The sequence below is a fragment of the Carettochelys insculpta genome, chromosome 20 (genome assembly GCF_033958435.1).
Source record: "Carettochelys insculpta isolate YL-2023 chromosome 20, ASM3395843v1, whole genome shotgun sequence".
In the NCBI taxonomy this organism is placed as follows: Eukaryota; Metazoa; Chordata; order Testudines; family Carettochelyidae; genus Carettochelys; species Carettochelys insculpta.
The window spans coordinates 24,438,254-24,459,870 of NC_134156.1; the positions used below are offsets into that span (position 1 = coordinate 24,438,254).

Consider the following 21,617-nt stretch of genomic DNA (forward strand, 5'->3'; position numbering starts at 1 on the left):
GACTTTGACTCCTTTGCTGGACGGTGTCTGGCTGTGCACCTGGGAACACACTCCTGCCTGTCGTCAGCGTGGGGGCCGTGCTCTTGGGCTGTCCCAACGCCTGCTGCTCCCGGGTTTCTCTCTTGGTCAGCAGCAAGATGCCCAAGGTGAATGCGGACTTGGCCCCACTTCGTAGCACAGGCCTAGCAGGGAGCTTAGGAGAAAATGAACCTTCACCACTTCCTATCAGCCAGACCACACCAGCCCTCGGCTGTCCCTACGCACATGGATACACGTGCGCACGCTGAACCAGACAGCGACTTCTGTTCCCTGTGCACTTCCGGGCGTGGCCGCCATCTGTACCGAGCCCAGGGCGCCGGGGGGTGCGTGAGCTATCGCTGCACTGTCCCTTCCGTTTTTCCCACCCCTGAGCAGAATGAATTTTACGTGCACCAACGCGCAGGTGATGTGAGACACGAGGGGATGTGCAAAACATCGCTTTCATATTGGTGCACAACATTCAGGAGGTGGGGTGGGGCCACGCGGTTCTGAGTGTGGAAGGAGGCTCAGGCCTGGCCAGAAGGTTGGGGTTCTGGGGTGTGAGGGCTCTGGGGTGGGGCTCAAGATGAGGAGCTCAGGGGTGGGACAGAGGGTGGATGTGAGGGCTCCAGGTGGCCGTGCCGGCTCTGGGCGCAGTCGGGGATGAGGGGCTGGAGCTGGAGGTTGGGATGCGGGAGTGTGAGGGTTCTGGCTGGGGCTGCAGGTGATGGGGTGAGGCTGGATTGAGTTGCACTGGGGCTTCTGCAGGGCCAGAGGCCTCTCTCCAGCTGCTTCTCCTCACAGCAGCACCTGGGCTAGAGAGGGGAAGGTGGGGACAACACCTCTCCCTGCCTGGCAGCTTCGTGTCTGGGGCGGACTGCTGGGGCTGAAGCAGGTTGGAGGGCAGACTAGGTTTGCAGCCAGGGTGGGGCAGCCGTTTCTGGCTGCCGCAGTTACCTACCCTGCATGGCATCTTGAGCACCTACACAGTAATAAGTAGGCAGCTGCGTAGCTTACAGGGGACTTAGCTGGGAGGCCTGAGTTACCGGTCTCTGGTCAGAGCTGTGGTCTCCAGCCTGGTGATCCTGCTGGCTGGTACCTGGAACAGGTGATCCCACCTCCCCATCAGAGCTGGGTCACCAGAGGCATTTTAACTGCATCAGAGCCACTGCAGCAGACTGCTCCTCCTTTGCCACTCTCACCTCAGGCCTTGTGCTGGACGAACAGCCCATAGAGTCACGCTGCAGGCCAGGCACAAAAGGGCACTTCACACACGCCCTTCTCCAGAACTGAGGTGGGCATTGGCTGTGGGCTATGCTCCCGCCAGCCAGGGCAGGGGCAGGCAGAGAGGAAGCTGTCCTAGGCCAAGAGAACAGAATTCACTCCAGCACCTGCCACTTGCATTGTCACCTTTTTAGAAGAGGGGGCCCTGCTGCCTAAATATGCTACCAGGAAGCCGAAGCAGGATGCCTCTGTTTGAGCATGTCCAGCTCAAAGGCTGAGACAGCCGCTGCCAGGCTCCCTTTCCCTTTCTCCATGCATTCCTCCACCATCGCCTCTTCCCCCAGTCTCCTGCTGGCCGAGGGATTGGCTGCCATTGTGACTAACGGTGCTAGGATCTGCCGAGACAGCCATCTGGGCTCTGAGCAATGTTAGCTGGGCCTGGATGGGCCTCGCACCTTCCGGCGAGGGGGTGTTCTCCTTGCAGAGCAGAAGTGCAGTCACCAGCACCTTGGCATGGAGGCTCTCCGCAAGTCTGAGCAAAACACTGGGGTTCTCGCAAATGGTTACAGCTGAACATTGAGTTAATGCAGCTTTGAAACGACCACGTGGAAGAGAAATGCGGATTTTTAACTTACATGAGACAAACGCTGCAAGTTTCTTTACTTTGTCAAGTCATTTTATAGACCTTCCCTTTTCCCGTGTCACCCCCCAGTACAGCACTGCATCTGCCTGCTTTAGCTGCTCTCTGCTGCTGCCTGGCTGTGTCCATCCGGTTCCAAATGAGCTGGGTGGCTGACCGCTCTGCCAGACCCCAGGGTTACAGTAACTCTGAGCTTCCCAGAAGCCAGGCTCCATGGGATGCTGCCCTGACTTGGCCATGGCCAGGACCCTGCTAAGAGAGGCGCTGCAAACTGCTGGAGCATTGCCATGGGGGGTGCTGTTGACTGGCGTTTGCTCTGGCGCCTGCCAGGAGCAGAAGTGGAGTTTCTCCCCTTTAATTAGCCTTTATTTCTGCTCTGCTCACTGAGGGAGTTTTGTCCGTGGCTGACCTGTTCCTGAGCTGGCTCCCACCATCCCAGCTTTGCTAGGGCTGGGAAGAGAGCGTGAGCTGGGAGAGGAGCACAGAACCGTTGAACAGCAAAGCTCAGTGCACGTGGGGTCAGCTTGTCCTTCTCCCTTCCTCCCTCGGTTTCCCCATCTAGGGTAGGGCTGAATGCGGCTCATAAAGCACATTAGGATCCTGAGACAGTAAGTGCAGCTGATTGGCTCCTTGCTGCTCCTTCCTGGAGAGGATGAGGTGACATTTCCTTGGGCTTTCACCACCCAGCCAGGGACTTGCATGGTCCCCTCTCTCTGCAGAGCCTCATCTGGGCGCTGAAAGCTCCAGGAAATGGTGAGAGTGTCTTTCCTCTCCAGTCCGGTTCACACTTGTTCTCGGGTCATGTGAGCAGCGAGTGCATCCTGTGTTTCCTGCCTCGGGAAACAGGGCGTTGGGCCTCGGCGGAGGAGTTGTTCTAATTTCGTCCAGGCCAGCTAATGGGTGGCCACACCTGGCTCAGTTCACTGGTGGCTTTGGGCTGCTGGTGATTCGGAAAGCTGGGCAGCTTCTCTGGGTGCTGAGCTAATGAGGGAAGGATGCGATAGCAGCTTCTGAAAGAAATGTCCTGCCTTGACTTTTCTTAGCACAGTGGGGATTGCATGCAATCCTGTCTGGTGCTGAGCCCTCCCAGGAGGGAGCGGGGTTGTCCCCAAGCAGACAAGGAAGGGAGAAGAGATTGCAAGATGGATGGCAAGGTGCAGGTAGCGGGGCCTTTTCCTGCTCCAAGAGGGGTGTGGGGCTCTCTTGGTTCCCTGCTGTGCATTTCTCTTCATCATCCCATGGCCTGTTAAAGGTCACATGCCAAGGTCCCGTTGGGTGTCAGCTGGGGGGAGGCAGCTGGCTGAGTAGGAAGGAGGGAGCAGGGGCTGCGTTCTGTCTTCCCGCTGAGATCTGCTGCAGGGCAGCCTGTGGCTCCTGCGGCTGTAGGGCCAGTCTCAGCAGGTGGAGGGCAGGAACCCTTCTGCTGTTCCTCCCTGCTGCATGGCTGCAGTGTGGCACCCTGCGGCTGCACTGAGCCAGTGCTGGGAGCGCAGCCTCCCTTGGATCCCCATCCTGGGGGCCAGGCCTGTCTGGCATTCCTGCTGGGCCGTATGAGGAGGGCAGCGGGTGGCGCCCTGCCCTTGGCTTGGGCTCAGATACTGCTCCACAGCTGGGCCAGGGAGCAGCCCCTGCAGTGTGGGGCCCTGAGCGTGTCCTGCTCAGCGAGCCACCCTGCTTTACGGATGCACCCTCCTCCTAGTGAATGGAGCCCAGCACTGGCCTGCCTTGGGGCAGGGTGAACCCCCTTCCTGGTCTGGAAACCCGATAAAGGACACTTACATGGCCTCAGCAAAGCAGCCCTCTGGGAATGGGCCCTCTGGAGCACTGCAGCTCTAACGCGTGCTTAACTTGTCCCCCAGCACAAGATCTCCAGGGCCTGATCTTGCTGCCACCCTGTGTGTGCTGAGCTGGGAGTGCCCTTGTGGGTGTGGATATCCCTCACTCCAGGTGCAACCAAAGTGCGGTGGAGACTGTGGCTCTCAGAGCCGTGGTCTGCTGGGAAGAGCTCCCCAGTCAGGCAGGGAGGTGGCCTGGGCAGAAGCAGAGTCAGCCAGTCCTTAGCTCTGCAGTCTTGCAAGCCATGAAGGCGGCGGGGGGCTGCCACGCGAGTGAGGCTGGGGGAGGTGGGACGGAGGCCAAGGCTGGGTTGAAGGTGGCCAGGCAGCCGGAGAGGTGGGCCGTGGGTGGGTGGGCCAGAAGCCACACCTTGCATTGTCCGGAGTTCTCTTGGCAGACTCCTGGAACATCTCTCCCCTTGGCGCCGCCCGCTGCTGGGTTCCTTTGCAGAGCCATCCGCTCCGCCTCCTGTTGGCCTGATCTCTGTCCAAAGGGCCTTCTGCTGGCAGACCTAACCGGCGTCAGCCTCACAACTGCCCGCCTCCGGCAGAGACACGCTGCTGGGTTAGAGTTCGAGCGGAGAAGTACCTGGTGGGGGATCCAGGAGGTGCTTGGGGTCGAGCGCAGGGGCGAGCCAGGGCTGAGCTGGTTTCTCTCTACCTGCCCCACAGGGCAGAGACCAGACAGCTGCTGCCGGACCGTGAGAACCGCTGCATTGCCCAGCACCTGCTCCAGTGCCAGCCGGACCCGCTGCGCCAGCCATGCGAAGCCTGAGACGCCATGTCCTGTTCAGGACTCTGCTGGGCGTTGCTGTCCTGGTGTTCGGGCACCAAATCATGACGCACAGGCGGGGGAGCGTCCCAAGCGTTTCCCACAGGTGAAAGCCAGCTGCTGTCCCCTGGGGTCTCTGATGGCTCTAGGAAGGCGTTAGGGTCCCTGCCAGGGGCTATGGTGGCTCAGTGTGTGGACCCCAGTGAAAGGAGCAGCAGACCGCTTCTGCCGGGCAGAGGCTTGGAGCAGGGGCACTTCCCTGCCTCTGGGGCTCTGCCAAGCTGCCCCGCCGTGGTGGCGTCTTGCCCTTGCTCACGTCTGCACCACTGCTGTGCCCTTGGACCTTCCTGACCGCAGGCAGGCCAACTACCTAGTCCAGAGCAGCCCCCTCCAGGAGGGCTGTTCCGGGGGGCGCATGGGCTGGAGGAGGGGGGCAGTGAGCTGGGGAGAGCGGGCGCTGCAGGTCAGGGGAGTTGTGCTTTAATTCTTCCCCTGCTTCCACTCTGCGCAGCATGGCCACAGGAAGGCAGGGCAGGGGCGTGGGGAGGCGGGAGCATTAACGGGCCTTCAGGGCGGGGGCTGATGTGACACAGCAGCTTGGGTGCCCAGCACTTCCCCCCCGCCCCCCAGAATCCCAGCTCCCTGCACCAAGGCCAGCGATGGGCCGGGGGAGGTGGCAGGCCCATCTTCCCTTCTCTCTGCCCTATGCCGCCGGCTGCGATCCCCACTCCCTGGCCTGCCTGTGCCCCTCTCGGCTGGCCTGGTGCCCTGCCGCCACCGCGTGAGCGCTGGGCTCTCCCAACCCCTCCTCCCCCTGGGGATCACGAGCAGGATATGGAGTTTTGCCCCTCGCGGGCCCCAGGGTGCTGGGGCTTGGCGTGGCGCTGGGCGGTGCCCTCCCGGAGGCCAAGCGCAGCTCAGTGCTGTGTGTGCGTCTCCGGGGCTTGGCTCATGGCACAGTCCCTCCCCCGTGTGTGCACGGCTGGGCTGGGGAGCTGCTTCTCCCCACTGCCGCACAGTGCAGGTTCCAGTCCCGCCTGCCCGAGGGTGGGTCAGGTCTGTGGTCACTCAAAGGCTTACAGCCCCAAAGCTGCAGAGTACCGTGCCTGAGGGCAGGCACAGGAGGGTGGGAACGGGGGCAGAACCTCCTTTTAATGCCCTGCTGCTTCCTGCGTAGCTGCAACCTGTCCTGGGGGAGCAAAGTCCCTACCCACGCGTCTGACCATGCAGCCCGAAGCAGCGGGGCTCACCGCCCTCGCAGGGACCCTCCTGCCCCTGGAGCAAATCTCCGGGCTGGAATCTTGCCAGGCCAAGGGGGAACATACTGGGAGCCTCCTCTCTCCCCACAGGGATCTCCTCCGAGCTGAGCAGCCTGGAGTCAGAGCCCTGAGAGTGCAGGTGCCAGCGACCCCCCTGGGCAGCAGGGCCCCCAGCTCCACACTGCCGCCGTTCCTGGGGGACCAGTATGACCGGGAGGAGGCGTGCCAGCGCTCGGTATGCACGCCTGAGGGCTCTGCCAAGAGGCCTGAGTGGTGGGGGCTGGGTGGGACGCAGCTGCCAAGGGGCAAGTGGTGGGGGGCAGCCCTGGTCTCCAGCCCTGAGTGTGACCTGACATCAGACTCTGCTGGGGTGGGGAAGTTTCTGGACCCCTTGACACCCACAGCCAGTGGACTGCTGGCCCCAGCATATCCTTACGAAGCTGGGGCACCTGGTGGCTGCTGCCGCGGCTGTCGCCCAGCAGCTGTGGGGCAGGCAGGGGGAAGCGGTGGCAGGGAGGCAGGCCTGATCTCTGGGACCCCCCCGTGCCCACAGTGACTGTGGCAAGCGCACAGGCCAGGCACAATAGGCAGCAGTTGGCTGTCGTGGCTGGCTGTAGCTTGGGGGTTTACGCCTGCTGCCCATCATGGGCTCTTCCACCAGCAGTCTGGGAGCAATAGCCAGTCCCTGCTGGTCTCTGGCCCTCTCCCTTGTGGGGTGAAAGCCCCAGGGCTCCCAGGCTTGGATTTCTCCCTGGTGGGGGGAGAGTCGCTGCTGGGTTGTACACAGGAAGTTGCGCAGAGCTCCTGCTGCCTGGCTCCTGTCCTCTCCTCTATGCCCTCTTACCGTGCAGCTCCAAGGGCTAGAAGGCCCTGGCCCGAGCTCCCCTCGTGGTTGCCTAGACCAGGGGTCTTCTGGTTCTCTCAAGTGCTGGCCTTGAGCTGGGCTCCCAAAGACAGCTGACCCCCCCCACCCTCCCAGAGGGGCCATCACCTCCTTTCTGGGGTGCCCCCCTCACCCCTCCCTTGCGGGACGTCCTGGCTCTCCCTCAGAGCCCGCTCTTTGCTTGTTGCTTGGTCAGAGTTGCCCCAGCAGCATCAGGAAGAAGATCGCAGACACGGAGCTGAGCAGCCTCTTTCTGGAGACCATCCCAGTGCTGCAGTGGGGCCAGCATGCCCAGTGGGCCACGTATAAACGCCTGCAGCACTACTGGGGGGCCCACGGCTGGCAGGAGGTCAGCTGGCCTGGTGAGTGCTCGCCCACGCCTCGCGGTGGGGTGGGAGGGGCGAACGGGGCCCAGAGAGGAGCCATTGGTCATCCTGAGACCTGGGAGACTGGGCCCTGGCCTGGGCCAGGCACTGCCCTCGGGGAGACCTGTGCTTCGAGGAAGCAGGGCTGGCTGTGCCAGCTAGCACGGGGAGCGCCTGGAGCACCTGGCAGGCGGGGGGGACCCTCCTGTGCCCACCCCAAGTCTGCTGCCTGTCCCAGCTCGCCAACCCCCCCGCCCCCCGTTTGCTGTTCCAGTCGTGAGGGACTCGCTGCGGCTCCTCAACGTGTCGGCCAATAGGTGCATGTTTGACGCCCACCCTGGAGCTGTGGGGGCCAGCGCCCCCTGTATGTGCTGTGCCGTGGTGGGCAACGGAGGCATCCTCAACGGCTCCCGGGCCGGGTCAGCGATTGACCAGCACGACTACGTCTTCAGGTACCAGCTCACTTGGGCCGCGCAGCGCCTGGGGGTCGTGCCTGCCCCGGGTGCCAGGTCCCAGCCACACGCTGTGGGGGACCCCAGGGATGTGCCTGTGCTGGGGGTGACAGTGCCCCCTGCAGGGACCCCGGGGGACGTGCGTGTACTGGGGGTGACAGAGGCCCCTGCAGGGACCCTGTGGGACGTGCCTGTACTGGGGGTGACAGAGGCCCCTGCAGCGACCCTGGGGGACGTGCCTGTACTGGGGGTGACAGTGCCCCCTGCAGGGACCCTGTGGGACGTGCCTGTACTGGGGGTGACAGTGCCCCCTGCAGCGACCCCGGGGGATGTGTCTGTACTGGGGGTGACAGTGCCCCCTGCAGCGACCCCGGGGGATGTGTCTGTACTGGGGGTGACAGAGGCCCCTGCAGGGACCCCGGGGGATGTGCCTGTACTGGGGGTGACAGAGGCCCCTGCAGGGACCCCAGGGGATGTGCCTGTACTGGGGGTGACAGAGGCCCCTGCAGGGACCCCAGGGACGTGCCTGTTCTGGGGGTGACAGTCCCCAGCCACATGCAGGCCAAGGGGGAGTCCCCTGAATCAGACCCTGGTGTAAGAGCCCAGGGCTCGGGCTGCAGCCTTCATGCCAGAGGCAGAGCGTGCCCTAAGCTTGGCCGGCGTCTCCCCCAGCCCCATGGCTGAGCCCGGGGGAGGGCGGTGACTCGAGTGAGCGGGACAGGGTGGGGCTCAGCTGTTGGCATTCCCTATTCAGAGACAGGCGCTCTCTGCCCCGTCCTAACGGCTTCTCCTGCTCCAAGGCGGAGCTGCAGGCGCCTGGTCCCCTGGGCCAAGGGCCCCTTTTCAGCACTCCCTGGAGAAGCCTTGCAGCAGGGCAGGGCCCCTCTGCTTCTCTGAGGCCTGTGGGTCTCTCACGCCCCTTCTGGGTCTCAGGCTCTGGACTGCCTGCACCGCTGGGTCTCCCCTCCCTGCAGGGTCAACGGGGCCATCACCGAGGGCTTTGGGAGAGACGTGGGCCACAAGACCTCCTTCTACGTCTTCTCCACTAACACCTTGATGAACTCGCTGAGCAGCTACGCCGGCGACGGCTTCCGCCAGCCCCCCCAGACTCCGGTGAGGGGGTGGGCCTGTCACACTGCTGGCACGGGCCAAGCCCCAGACTCTGCCCGCTCAGCGGTGAGGGGTGGTGTGGCTAATGGCCGGGACGCAGGAGAGTGGGGTCCTAGTCCTGGCCCAGCTATGATCTGCTGCTGGCCCTGGGCCAGTCCCTTGTTCCCTGTGCCTCAGTTTCTCCATTGTCACAACGGAAAGAATGCTTCCGACCTGCTCTGTAATGGTGTGAGACCTGCGCCCGCACAGGGCAATACTGTTAATTTTATCTGTCGGACACGGCTCTGCTAATGCCCCTCTCCCGCAGCCCTCTGCCCTTTCAGCCCAGGGCTCCTGGCGCTGCCTTGGCTGATGCACTTCAGCATTAGCCTGTTCTGGGGCCCATCCTGAGCCCAGGCTGCCGGGTGAGCTGAGCAGCAGGGCCCAGCGCGATGTCAGGGTGACCCTGAGGCCTCCCAGCCCAGCCAACCACAGTTGCCTGCTTAGCTGGCCTCTCCCCACCTTTCCGTGTCAGGCGGCAGCGAACGAGGGGCCCCAGCGAGGGGCGGGGAACGCAGCGTTGGGGGGTGGCCAAGACCATGTTAATTGTTGGCATATTCAATGCAACAGGAAACCAGGTACATCTTCCTCCCAGACCACGACCGCGATTACCTGCTGCTCCGGGCAGCCCTGACCCGCCGGCCTGTTGAGAGAGGCCTGGATAAGGGTGCTAGGTGAGTCCAGGGCAGGGAGGCGGGTTCCCGGCTGCCTGTGATCTGAAACTTGCTGCCATGAAGTGTGGCCCATGTGCCCCCTGGTAAGGGGGCAGGATCTGTGATGGGGGAGCTGGGAGCCCACAGCCGCTTGCCTGATTCACCTGAAGCAAAGGAAGTTCACCCACAGCAGGCTTTGCTTAATGCCAGGGTGACTGAACCAAGCAGCAGGGCTCCGGCATGGGGAAAGGGCTCTGGGGGGACTCCTGAGGCCAAGTGGAGCAAGCCAAGGCTAGTCACCCAGGGTAGACACAGAGGCTCTTGCGCAGGTCTCTGCACTCTGCCAGCTCAGGGCCAAGCTTCCTTGCCTTGGGGGCTCTGGGGTGCGGTTGCTATCAACAGGAGCAGCAGGAGCCCCTGCCATGACCGCTCCTTGCAGAAGATCGAAAGGCCCCAGGTCCCTGCTGTGTCCTGGCGCCTTGAAAGGAGCAGCCACTGACTGGGCCACTGCTCTGCTCCCACCCATGCAGCTTGGGCAGGCCTGGGCGGTGCTGCTGGGCCAGGCGGTGTTCTCAGACCAGCTCTCTCCCCTCTCCGCAGGCCAGAGCGATACTTTGGGGAAGACTTGAGAGCTGAGAAGTTTAAGATGCTTCACCCAGACTTTATCCGCTACGTCAGGAACCGGTAACCGTGGGGCGCCTCTGGCTAAAGGCCCTTCCCAGGGGCCCTGCATGGCCAGCAGAAGAGGGCTGGATCCAGGGCCCCAGAGCCCTCGAGTGCTGCAGGGACCACCTTCTCCCCGGGAGGGCAGGCGAGAGCCCCTGGGGCCTGTAGCCCATTGGAGGGCTGTGTGGCTGGCTCCCCAGGAGCCGCCCTCCTGAAGAAGGGTGACTGCAGCTGGGAGAACCTGCAGGCATGGCCCCTCGGTGGGCTGCGCCAGGAGGGTGACGTCCCCGAGCTCAGCAGGGGAGGACACAACCCCACCAAGGCAGCAGTGGCTGCAGCATGGCCCCTTGTCTCCTCTCTCTGCGGGCAGGTTCCTTCGCTCCAGCGTTTTGGGCACCCCGCTGCGGAGGCTGTACCGCCCCTCCACTGGGGCAGTGATGCTGCTGGCGGCTCTCCACACCTGTGACCAGGTAGGGCCGGCTGCTAACCCGTTCTGGCCACTCTGCCCTGACTGCCAGGCAGAAGGTGCCACCTGCTGGTCACGGGCCGGACTGTCGGCCTGACGGTGCCTCCGTAAGCTCGGGCTCGTTTCCCAGCCCCTGTGCTCCCCGAGGGACAGGAACTGGTCTGTGCTGCGACTGCATGTCCAGCCTGCTGCACTGGCTGCTTTCGCTATGGCAGCCGGTGTCCCCTGCCCCGTGGCTCTCTTGGGAGCCCGCCAGCCTAGCCCACGTGCCGTGCCAGACACCCCTGCCTGGGCCCCGCACGCTGCACTGGGCTGCCCCCACTGTCCTGCCTTGGTCCACGTGCTGTGCCTATGGGTGTCTGCCCTGAGCCAGCGCCAGGTGTTAGCCCTGCTGAGCCATGTGCTGCATTTGCTGCCTGAGCCTTTCCATCCTCTCCGCCGGGGTGGCTCTGCCTGGCACCAGCCATGCTCCGCTTGCTTAGCGCTGAGATTTAGCTCCACGTTTCCCTTGGGTTCAACAATCTGCTCCTCCCCGCCCCACACAGCAGCTGGCCAGACCCTCATGAAGGGAAAGTCCCCCAGCCCCCGAACACCCCAGGCGTGGGGCAGGAGAGGCCATCACAGCCAGTAGTTTCCCTGGTCAGCATGTGCCTCGTCTCCCCCTTTAAAGGGCTGGGTGGTCGGGCATTGTTTGGGCCCCTCCCCAAACGGGACTGGCGGGGGCTCGTGCCTGGCCGGGCAGGGGCCTGCTAACTCCTCCCCATCACAGGTGACCGCCTACGGGTTCATCACCCCAGACTATCGGGCCTACTCAAACCACTACTTTGACCGGACGCACCAGGACCTGCGCTTCTACGCCAACCACGACCTGCGGCTGGAGATGAGGCTGTGGCAGAAGCTGCACCGGAGCCAGCTCATCACGCTTCACGGCGGCTTCACGGAGGCTGGAGGTCAGGGCCATGCTGGGACAGACCCCCTCTGCCATGCTGCGCGCAGGGACTGATGGGCCCTGTCTGGCAGAGCACTAGGCCAGAGATCACAGCGCAGCGCAGGGAACAAGCCCTCCATCCGCCTGCGTCCTAGACCTGGGGGCAGGAAAAGCCCCAGCCAGCAGATCAGCCTGTTGCCCTGGAGCCGGTCGCATTGGGCTGGACTCAGGCTAGTACCACGTGTGGGATGAGTTTGTCAGGCCTCACCAAGGTGCCTGGTTGTTCAAGGAGGCAGCTGTGATGGGGAAGGGGGGAAGTGCATGTGCGAGATTCAGGCTGGATGTGTGTGAGACAAGCAGAACAGCTCCCAGCAGCTAAGGATGACCCTGGGGCTATAACCTAGGCTGGCAGGTAACACCTCTGCCCTGAACAAAGAGAGGAGGGAGGAGCCAAGCAGGGTTTTTTTGAATGGGAGGCAGCGGTTAGAAGCTGGGGGAGAGGGAGCTGGAAGGCAGCCAGCCTGGCAAGGGGGGAAGCTACACCCCAGAGGGGCACCCCTCAGGCTCCTCTCCCCAGGACGGGTTGGAAGGACTGTCTCTGACTGCTGCACTGACGCTTCTGTGAGAAACTGGGCCTCTATCGCCTAATAAACTTCCTGTTCTACCTGCTGAGTGAGGGTCACTCCTGCCTGCAGATGGGGTGCAGTGCGTGGGGACCCCTGAACCCCACCACAGTGGCGTTCTGTGCTGGCAGCTCTGCCCACAGCCAGCTGCCAGCCCCAGGGCACTTCCCAGCTCCAGCAGAGTCCTCCCCTGACCAGCTTTACCCCTGGAACAACCCGGGCCGGGAAGGCTGTGGATCTTACAGCGCGGCTCGCAAGGAGGGGTCAGTGTGGCAGCCCTGACGCAGCGGAGCCTCTCATGGGGCCCCCTCCACTGGGTCCCCCATTCCTCCAGCCCCCACCCCCGGCTGCTGTTGGTTGCCCACTACAGGAGAGTGCCTGGCCCCCAGGACAGGCTCGCTGGTGTTCCTGTGCCCCAGCTGGCCGGAGCAGGGAATTGCTGCCGCGCGACAGTCATCACACACCTCTTGGAGGCTGGCTTGGAATGGCCATTCGTCCTTTGTCTAAGCAATAGCCTCCCCTTTCCCGCTGACCAGATCCAGCCTGAGCCAGTGACAAGGGACCTCTGCCTGCCCAAAGGGAAGAGCAGCCTGTGAGCCAGGCCTGGCCTGACTCAGGAGCAGTGGCTAGGGGCCTGCTCTTTTGTGCCTCAGTTTCCCCATCTGTAAAATGGGAGAGGGTGCTGCTGCTCCCCCCTGCTAGCTGCGTGGGGCTGGTGCTGCCTCTCCCAGCTGCGAGCAGTGCCGGGGCACTCCCTGCCCTCGCCCTCCCTTTCCGGCAGGGCTGAGCTGCCTGGTGTCTGCGGAACACAGCACGGCTGCTCCAGTTGTCCTTTCCCCCCGTGCCGCTAATTAGCGCGAACTCCCTGAGCGTGCCCTGGAACCCCCAGGCTCTGCCTCAGTTCTGCACCTGCGGTCTGGCCGGGGCTGGGGGTCAGTCTGTGCGCAGCTGAGAACAAAGTCCTAGGACACCTGTGTCCCCCCTTGCCCCAGTGCCGTCTAATCAGCTGGGCTGTCCAAGTGCTCAGCCCCCCAGAACTCAGGCCTAAGCCCACAGCTGTATCCCTGGCTGGGCTGAACCAAGCCCAGGCCACCCTTGTCCAGTAACACTGGAGAACCCCAGCCTGGCCCCACCCCGCCCCACCTCTCCCTGTAAGCTGCTGGCATTCGTGGAGCCCTGGCTAGCTGCTCGCCTGGACTAGAAGGCCCTTTCCAGCCGCTCCCTTCTGGAGGAAGAGTCCTGCTGCATTTCCCCAGGGCCAGACCCGCAGCTGCTGGGAATGGTTCTAGGGGTGAGCTGAGGCTCTAGCCCTCCCCTCCCCTTCTTGCATCATTCCTTCAATTCACCCAGAACTGTTGTGTGATCGTTGTCCAGCAGGGCTCGGCCTGAGCTCGGGCGTGTAGTGCAGGTTCCTGGCTCGGGTTGGTGTGGGCCAGAGGCCCTGCAGCCCCTCGCGGCCTGGCCCAGCAGCGGGTGCTTTGTCGTGTGGCTGATGCCTGGGCCGTAGGCTCGGCTCTGCCTTTTTCATGGCAGCGCCTTGGAGGCGAGCTGGCTGGGGGGAGGGTGATGCTCCCCGGGCGAGGCTGCATGTGGTTCTCGATGCCCTGCAGTGACACCAGGTGGGTGCCTCGGTTTCCCCAGGCACAGCCTCAGGGCATGGTTGGTGATGGCAGCATGGATGTGTAACCTGGCTGCCCCCTGCAACAGTCTCATGGGGCTGGAGGAGGACGGGGGGGCCGGGGCCCGGCTCGGGCACCCCTCACCGTGGCAGCGTCTGCCGGCAGGTCTGGTCCACGCTGAGTCCCTGTCACCTTGCGAGCCGCCTGTTCCCCCTGCTGCGCCAGAGTCACGTCTGCTTGGGGCAGGGCCGAGGCCCCCCGTGCCACCAGGCCCCCGGCAGCTGGCAGCCCGCTCTGCCTGCGTGGGGCTGCTCCCTAGCGCCAGCCTTGGCCAGGCAGGTTTACACCGGGGCGAGCAGGGGCCTGGCCCCTTCCTGCCTGGCTCGTGCCTGCTGGGCGGGGGCCTCCCGCTGCCAGCAGCTCTGCTCCCAGCTCGCCCCGCCCCTCGGAGGGGTCACCGCCAGGGCCCTGGGCAGCCTCCCGGGGCTGCTCCCTGCCCAGCCCGGCTGGGGGAAGGGCCGCGCCAGGCCCTGCGAGCGGCGCAGCCCAGTGATCCCGGCTTCGGGGGGCGCTGGCGCCAGGCCGAGGGGGCAGGAGGTTTGCGCCGCTTGGTGCTGCCCCAGCGGGGGGGTCCCGCAGCCCCGGAGCCCCGCCTGGCCCTGCGCTGCGCGGGGTGCGAGCGGCACCACGTGGAACGTGCCCGCCGTGGGGCAGGGGAGGGAGGGAGGGGCTGGGGGTCCGGACGCGGCTTCCAAGCGAGAGAAGGTGCAGGCGAAGCGCAGTCCCGGGGCCAGCCGGGGGTTCTCCTGCGTGGCCGGGCGGGGAGAGGAGAGCTCGGGGCCCGGGCGGCGGGAGCCCGCACAGCACCAGCCCCAGGCGCACAGCGGCCTTTCCGCTGCCTGGCATCCCGCCGCCGGTGCTCCAGCCCGGCCGCTTCCGCTGCGAGGGGGCCGGGGGCAGCCAGGCCTGGCGCCGCCCCCCTACCTGGGAAGTCAACGCTCCAGTCCCCGTCCCCGTCCCCGTCCGTGTCCGTGTCCGTGTCCGTGTCCCCCGCCTGGGCTCCGGCTTCGGCCTCCTCCTCCGCCAGGGCGCCGGGGCAGGTCGCTGGGAAGGACGGGCAGGAGGTGCCTGCAGGCCAGAGGGGGCCGGGCTGCCCTGGGGAGAGGCAGCGTCCCGCGGGGCAGGCTGGGGCCAGCTGCTCCGTGCTCCCGAGGCAGGCCAGGCCAGGCCAGGCCAGGCCATCGCTGCGGGCGGCGCGCAGGCAGAGCCGAGCTGACCTGTCCCTGGGTCCGGGCAGGGTGAACGGCTGCGGCCTGTTTTCCCCCGGCCTCGCCCTGCCCGGGCTCCGGGGGGCTCCTGCCCTTTGCGGGCACAGGCTGGGCCTTGCTATGTGGGGAGCGCTGCGCCTGGCGGCCCCCGCAGCCTCCTGGGCCCTCTCTCGAGCGGCCCGGCTGGTCTCGCCGCAGCTGGCACCCGGGAGGGGCCGGGCCGGGGTGCAGCGGGGCGGGGGTGTCTCTAGAACACGCGGCGTCCGCCCTAAACCCTCCAGCGCTCCGGCAGCGAGGGACGCCCCTGGGCTCTGCGTCCGAGCGCCGCCCCGCCGCCCCAGCCGGGGCGCTGAAAGCAGGACCCAGGGCGGGCGCCTGAGCCCGCCTGGTGGCGTGAGACTCCCTCGCTGGGGGGGGGCACATGGGGCCCGGTGGGCTGCGGGTGGCGCACCCAGCCGTGTCCTGTGCCCTCTCTCGGCGGAGCCCCTGGCCTGGACGCTCAGCTGTGCACAGTGCGGCTCGGCGGGGGCTCTGGCCCGGGGTCCGCAGCAGGAAGCGTCTGAGACCTGCCATTCACGACACTGATGCTGCGGCTCAGACCAATCCCCGTCCTTGCCCCGTGCCGCGCAGGCCGCCACCAGCGCCCCGTGGTGCAGCCCGGCCCTACTGGCGGGGTCCTCCCTGGTTCACGGGTGGGGAAACTGAGGCAGCAAAGCGCAATGACCGTCCGCGCGCTCACGCTGAGAGGCTGCTGCGGCCTGTCCCACGACAGCTGCTTTCCCCTTCTCCCCGGCTCTGGGGAGGCCCCTGCCGCCTGGAGGGAGGTGGCCCCGATGAGCTGGGCAGCTGCCGGGAGCGGCTGCAGGACCAGTACGGAAAGCCGGGCTGGGGCCTCAGCCGGCCGCCCGAGGGCCAGGCTCACGCCGGGGGCGCCCTGGGGGACGCCCTGCCAGCTGTGCGCCACGCCGGGCTCCGCGCAGCTGCTGCCCAGTGGGAGGTTACTGTGGGGCTAGGCTCTTCTCCCAGCGGCTCTGCCCCCTCCCGGGCTGGGCTGCAGGCCAGCCAGGCTCCCTTTCCCCTCCCGGGCGCAGGGCGCCGCACTCCAGCCAGGCCTCTTGGCTGCACAAGGCCAAGGCAGGCAAGGGGTTAACCTGCCTCATTCATGCCCCTCCCATCCAGGCTGGGGCTGCCCCACCAAAGCTGCCACCTCCACCGGCTCCTGTGCTCCCCAGTCGGCTCGGGGCGCCCCCAGGTCCCACTGTGCCTTACCCCTCGCCGGGCCGAGGAGGACGTGCCAGGCATGGGGGGGGGGGTTGGTTCTGGTTTCTCGCGCTAAACCCAACCCGCTTCTTCTTTTTCACTGAAATCTGAACGGTTTGGAGCCAAACTCCGCTCCGGGTTTTCCCGGGCCGCAGGCTGCCCAGCGGGGGGCCGGCGAACCCCTCCTCCCCCAGCCCCTGCCCAGCGGCGTCCTGCGGTGCTGCCGCCGCTCTGCGGTCGCTGGGAGCGAGGGCGAAGCAGCCAGCGCCCTGGGCCTGGGCCGGTGGGGAGCAGGGATGCTGTGGGAAACGCGGGGTGCAGGTGGCAGGGCAGAGCGGAGGACGCGCCTCCCAGCCCGCGTGTCCCGGCGTCGGGAGCTGCATTTGCAAGGGCAGCGGCTGCTGACTCGTGCCGGCTGCGGGGGCGGGGGATTTCGTCCCCCCGCTTACGCCGCGCGCGTTTCCCGCTGCCCTGTAGTAGCGCTGCGTGGGGCGCCTCAGTTTCCCTAGGCGCTGTGCCGACTTCCCACGCGCGGGACGGCTGCGCCCACGAAAGCGCATGGCCCAGACTCTGGTGGTCTGCTGCGTGCTCTGGAAGCTCCAGATTCGCCCGGCTCCCCCGCCGCTGCCGGCCGCAGGGGAGCGACTCTCCCTGCCCTTTGGAACCCCGGGGCGCCTCCCTCCAAACAGGACAGAGGCGGGGGGGGCTGGGGTGCACTGGAGCTGGGCTGGGGGTGGGGCAGTCTGGGCTGGCTGGAGGGGGAGGAGGAGGGCCAGGCCCCGGCTGGGGGACCCCTCTGGGCCCCGCTCCCCAGGACGGACGGTGCTGACGGCGTCTGGTCCCTGCGCTGACCCGTCTGCTCCGCGCTGTGGCCCTGTCGCCTCCTGTTCCGCTGCCGAGGGAGTCAGAGCTGCCCGCGGGTGGGGGCAGGGCCTGGGGGCTCCCCCGCTCCGTGACACCTGCAAATATCTCCAGAGGCTCCTTCAAAACATGGCCGCGGCAGCACAAAGCGCGCGTGGGGCCCGGCGGCTCTTTCCGTCCGGGGGAGGGGGCAGTGGGAGCAGCTCCCGGCTGCGGCCCTGGCCGGGGCGGGGAGAAATTCCCTCTCTCCTTGCGCACGGCGCGGGCGGCTCTCCCGCAGCCGGGGTTTCGGGCCCGCTCTCCCAAGCCTCCCCGGGGGAGCGGTGCTGAGCAGAGGCAGCGCCATTGCCAGTCGCAGGGGGAAGCGCGTCCGCCGGCTCGAAGAAGGTCCATTTGCAGGACGCCTCGCCGGGCGCGAGCGGCTGCAGCCGCGGGGCGGTGCTCGGTGCGAGCTCCGCTCCGGTGCGAGCCATGAGCAGCGCCTGCAAACCGGGAAAGCGCCGGCCGGGGTGTTCCCCGGGCGCAAAGCCCGGCCCGGCCCAGCCGCCTGCTGCGCGGCGCGCGGAAACCCACCGCCCGCCGAGCCAGGGGCGCGCCGCGTCCCAGCGCAGACCTGGGCCGGGGGAATCTGCGCCGCTTCGGAGCAGCCCGGCCGGCCTTGACCTCTGGCTTTGCAAGGGGCGTTTCCTGCCTGCGGGCCGGTGCGAGGGCGCAGGCCAAGGGGCAGCCCGCGCCCGGCTCCGGTGCCCCCTCGCGCCTCGGCCCGGGCGGTTGCGAGGTCTCCGGGCGGGAGGAGAGGGCTGCGGCGGGCCCCCAGCGCTGCTCCTGTGCGGAGCACTGGCCTGAGCTCTGCCGGGCCCGGGCACCGAGCGAGCGTGGGCAGCAGCCGGGGGGTCAGCAGCCATTTAAACCCGCCAGGCGAGGGCGGCTCTGGCCTAGACCCCGCGGCATGCAGCAGCTGCTCCCGGCACGGCCCGCCCCGGCTCGCTGCAGCACCCCCGCCCGCCCGCCTGCGGAAACGGCCGCCTGGGTGCGTCGGCCCCGGCGCGGCGACCGAGGCCGGTGTCTGAGCGCCAGGCTCTGGGGAAAGACGCCGCTGGCCTCTCGTGTGTCTGGAAACCGGGGCGCAGCGTTCCCGCCCCCGTCCCCCCAGGCCGGTTCGAGCCCCTCGCGCGGCTTTCGGTGCAGCCCTCGCTGGTTTCTCCTTCTGCCCCACAGCGGATTGTCCCGTGGCTGAGAAAACGCTCCTGGGTGCTCCGGGGCCTCGCGCAGTTCAAGCAACTGACCCAGAGGGCCAGGGAGTCCCTCTGGCTGCCCTGGGGAGAGGCGAGCCCGGCGCTGCCTCCCCGCGGGAAGCTGCGTTCTCCGAGCGTCCCCCTGCAACGCGACAGCCCGCCCAGGTCGCCACTGGGGAAACTGAGGCAGGGTAGCTGGTGAAGTGCCGTCTGCGGGATCCCACGGCAAGGCCGCGGCAGAGGGCTCGGGGTGAAGCCGGGACTCCCGGATCCTCTGCTATAAAACCCGCCGCCAGGCACAAATCTCCCCCGCCTGGAGGAATATGAGCAGCCCTGGAGCCGCTGGGGGGAGTGGTGAGGTGCTGGGTGCTCTGAGCAGCTGGGCCAGGTCTGGGTGCGCTGCAGCCCCGCCAGACGGGACCCCCTGCAGAGGGCGAGGCCTCTGGCTCTGCGGCGGGGCTGCGCTGGGACTGCTGCCAGCCAGGCTGTGCTGGGATCCAGCTCCCATTGTAGCCAAAGCCCCAGGGCTCCGGGCAGGGGCCTGTGCAGACACCAGGGACGGTGTTTGTTCTCTTCCTCGCTGTTTGCAGCTCCGGGGCTGCAGCAATGCGAGGTCTGCAGTCCCTGGGGTTCAGGGCTGCAGGGGAGCCCCGGTCCGGCCCTGGGCTGGTGCACGCGGGGCTCTCAGGTGCCAGGCCCGGCCTGAGTGCTGAGCTGGTGGGCTGGGCCGGGGGAAGGGGGCAGCAGGGGCGTCAATTCAGAGAAGTGTGGGCGGGCAAAGCCATGCCAGGCTATGGACCTTTGTGTGTGACGGGGTTCTGCAGAGCTGGGCCGGGGAGCCGAGCGCAGACGTACTGCAAGGGGGGAGCAACCAATGCTGGGGGGGCTGGACCCTAGCAGATGAGCTCCCTGAGTGCCAGCAGGGCGGGGTTCGGTCTGCGCACGTCAGCCGGACACACTGGCCCACCTGGGGGCCTCCTCCCTGGTTGGAAACAGCCTTTGCTTGTTGACACTGAAAGCTTGGGGCAGTTTCCTGCATCCCCGGCCTGCCCTAGCCCCCGTCCAGCACCAACACCCTCTTGCACCAGCCCCTCTGCAGCAGGCCACTGCACCAGCCCCTCTGCACCAGCCCCCCTTGCACCAGCCCCCCTCTTGCACCAGCCCCCCCTTGCACCAACCTCCCCCTGCACCAGCCCCTCTGCAGGAGCTCCCCCTGCACCAGCACCCCCCTTGCACCAACCTCCCGCTGCACCAGCCCTCCCTTGCACCAACCTCCCTTGCACCAGCCCCCCCTTGCACCAACCTCCCTGCACCAGTCCCCTCTTGCACCAGCTCCCCCTCGCACCAGCACCCCTCTTTCACCAGCTCCCTGCAACAGGCACTCCATGCACCAGCCCCCCCTTGCACGAGGCCCCTTTGCACCAGCCCCCTCCCCTGCAGTACCCCCGCCCCCCCAGCCCGGTGCGCCCGCCCCCCGCTCTAGCAGCCCCCCAGCCGTCAGCGCCGCGCGGGGGGCGGAGGAGGAGCTCCGGGCAGCGCCCCCCCCCCCCGGCCCGGCCCCCGCTTGCTGCAGCGCCGCGGCCGGGGAGCGCTGCAAGATGGCGCTGCCGCCGCCGCGCCCCGGGTCAGCACCGGAACAGCTCCCGGCCCCCCGCCGGCCGCGGCGCGCCCCGGGCCGGGCGCGGGGGGCGCGGGGGGCGCTGCGGCTCCGCTAGCCCCGGGCCATGGCCGCCGCGCTGCTGGCCGCGGGCATGTCAGCGTCCGCCCTGCAGCCCGGCTTCGCCTTCAGCCCGCACCTCCAGCCCGGTAAGTGCCCGGCCGCTGCGGCCGCCCCCGAGGGCCCCGCCCCGCCCCGCCCCGCCCCGGGGACCCGCGAGCTCCGGCAGCGCCTGGGAGCGGCCGCGGTCCTCAGCCGGCTCCGCACCGAGGTAACCCCGCGCCCCCGCCTGGCTCTGCAGCGCGCTCCGGGCTGCCAGTGGCTGCAGCCGCAGGGACGGGGGGAGCCTCCGCGCTGCTTCCTGCCCCATGCGCCGGGGACAACGTCCCCCCCGGGGCAGGTGGCCGCCTGTGCGCAGCGGGGAGGGTGGGCTCCGGGCTCCCCTCGGGCTGGGGTCCCCGAGACCTGGTTTCCCGTTCAGGGCCCTCCTGGCCGCGGGCGGGGGCTCGGCAGCTCCGCAGCGCCCCTGGGCGGGTGTCGCGGCTCTGCGGCCCCCCGGGCCTGGCCGCGCCGCTCGGGGACCCTGGCGCGATGCTGTGGGCCGCGTTCGGGGCTGCGCCGCATCTGGGCCGGGCTTTGCACTCTGGGCCCCGCCGAGCTGCAGGGACCGCGGCTGGGGGCCCCCCGCTCCCCGGGGAAGGCCCGGGCTGGGTTTGCGCCCGAGCTGCGGGGCGGGGGGCGCTCGGGGAGCCGCGCGTTACATAAGCCGGCGCGTTATGGCCGTGCTCGTGCAGGGGCGCGCAGCGGAGCCGGGGGGGGGGCCCTGGAGCGACTCTACCCCCGCCGGCGGGCGGTGACCGGCGAGGCCTGGGGAGCCCCTCGGTGGCGCTGCGCCGCGCGGGGAGCTCCGGGCACCTGCGGCGCTCGCCAGAGAAGCCGCCGAGCAGCCGCGCGTGCGGCGACCGGGCCGGGCCGGGCCGGCAGGACGGTTTCCCATCAGGCTGTGCGCAAGGAGCGCCTCGGTTTGCATCTTCGGAACCATATTGCCGGGCAGGGGCTGCAGACCCCCGGCGGCCGCGGCCGTGGCTAAGCGCGGCCCCCGCAGAGCTGAGTGCCCGGCCCCGGCTCCGGCCCCGGCCCCTTTGCAAAGCGGGACTCCTGCGCCGAGGTGCCGCGCAGCCCCTTCCACGGCGCCCTTTTCCAGCGCAACAGCCGCTTTATCCCGCGGGAGACGTCGCCGTCCTGGTGAGTCGGTTCCTGCTCCGAAGCGAACCCTTGGAGCGTCGGCGCTGGCGAGAGCGCCCCCCCCCCCAGGCGAGATCGACCCCCAGGCGAGAGCGCCCCCCCCAGGCGAGACCCGCCCCCCCAGGCGAGAGCGCCCCCCCCAGGCGAGATCGACCCCCAGGAGAGACCCGCACCCCCAGGCGAGACCCGCCCCCCCAGGCGAGATCGACCCCCAGGAGAGACCCGCCCCCCCAGGCGAGATCGACCCCCAGGCGAGACCCGCACCCCCAGGAGAGACCCGCAGCCCGTCGGCGGCCGCAGTCAGTTGAAACTGCGGCCTCTTTGGGGGTTCGCCCCGCGCTGCGCTGCTCGCCATGGAGACGGATCTCGCCCGGGCAGCTGAGCAGTTTCGCTGCTTGTTCCACGTGGCACCGAACGGTTCCCGCCGCTGCGGAGAATTCAGGGGGTCTCTCGCCCTCCGCCGGCTGCGGGGACAACCGCCGTGGCTGGCCGGCGCTGCGCTCTCCTGGCACGCGGGTGCCCGGGCTGTAGCTGGGCCC

General features: G+C 67.6%; 1 protein-coding gene across 1 annotated transcript; it reads left to right on the forward strand.

Moving 5' to 3' along the window:
* Positions 1 to 76: 76 nt before the first annotated feature.
* On the forward strand, positions 77 to 11,974 carry LOC142023399 (alpha-N-acetylgalactosaminide alpha-2,6-sialyltransferase 2-like). The gene is made up of 10 exons (XM_075014240.1): positions 77 to 362; positions 4,390 to 4,595; positions 5,839 to 5,983; positions 6,828 to 6,993; positions 7,271 to 7,448; positions 8,423 to 8,561; positions 9,168 to 9,271; positions 9,851 to 9,934; positions 10,287 to 10,386; positions 11,152 to 11,974. Exons 2-10 carry the CDS (start codon positions 4,480 to 4,482, stop codon positions 11,383 to 11,385), a joined length of 1,266 nt encoding a protein of 421 aa, XP_074870341.1. The 5' UTR covers positions 77 to 362; positions 4,390 to 4,479; the 3' UTR covers positions 11,386 to 11,974.
* The last annotated feature ends 9,643 nt before the right edge of the window (positions 11,975 to 21,617 follow it).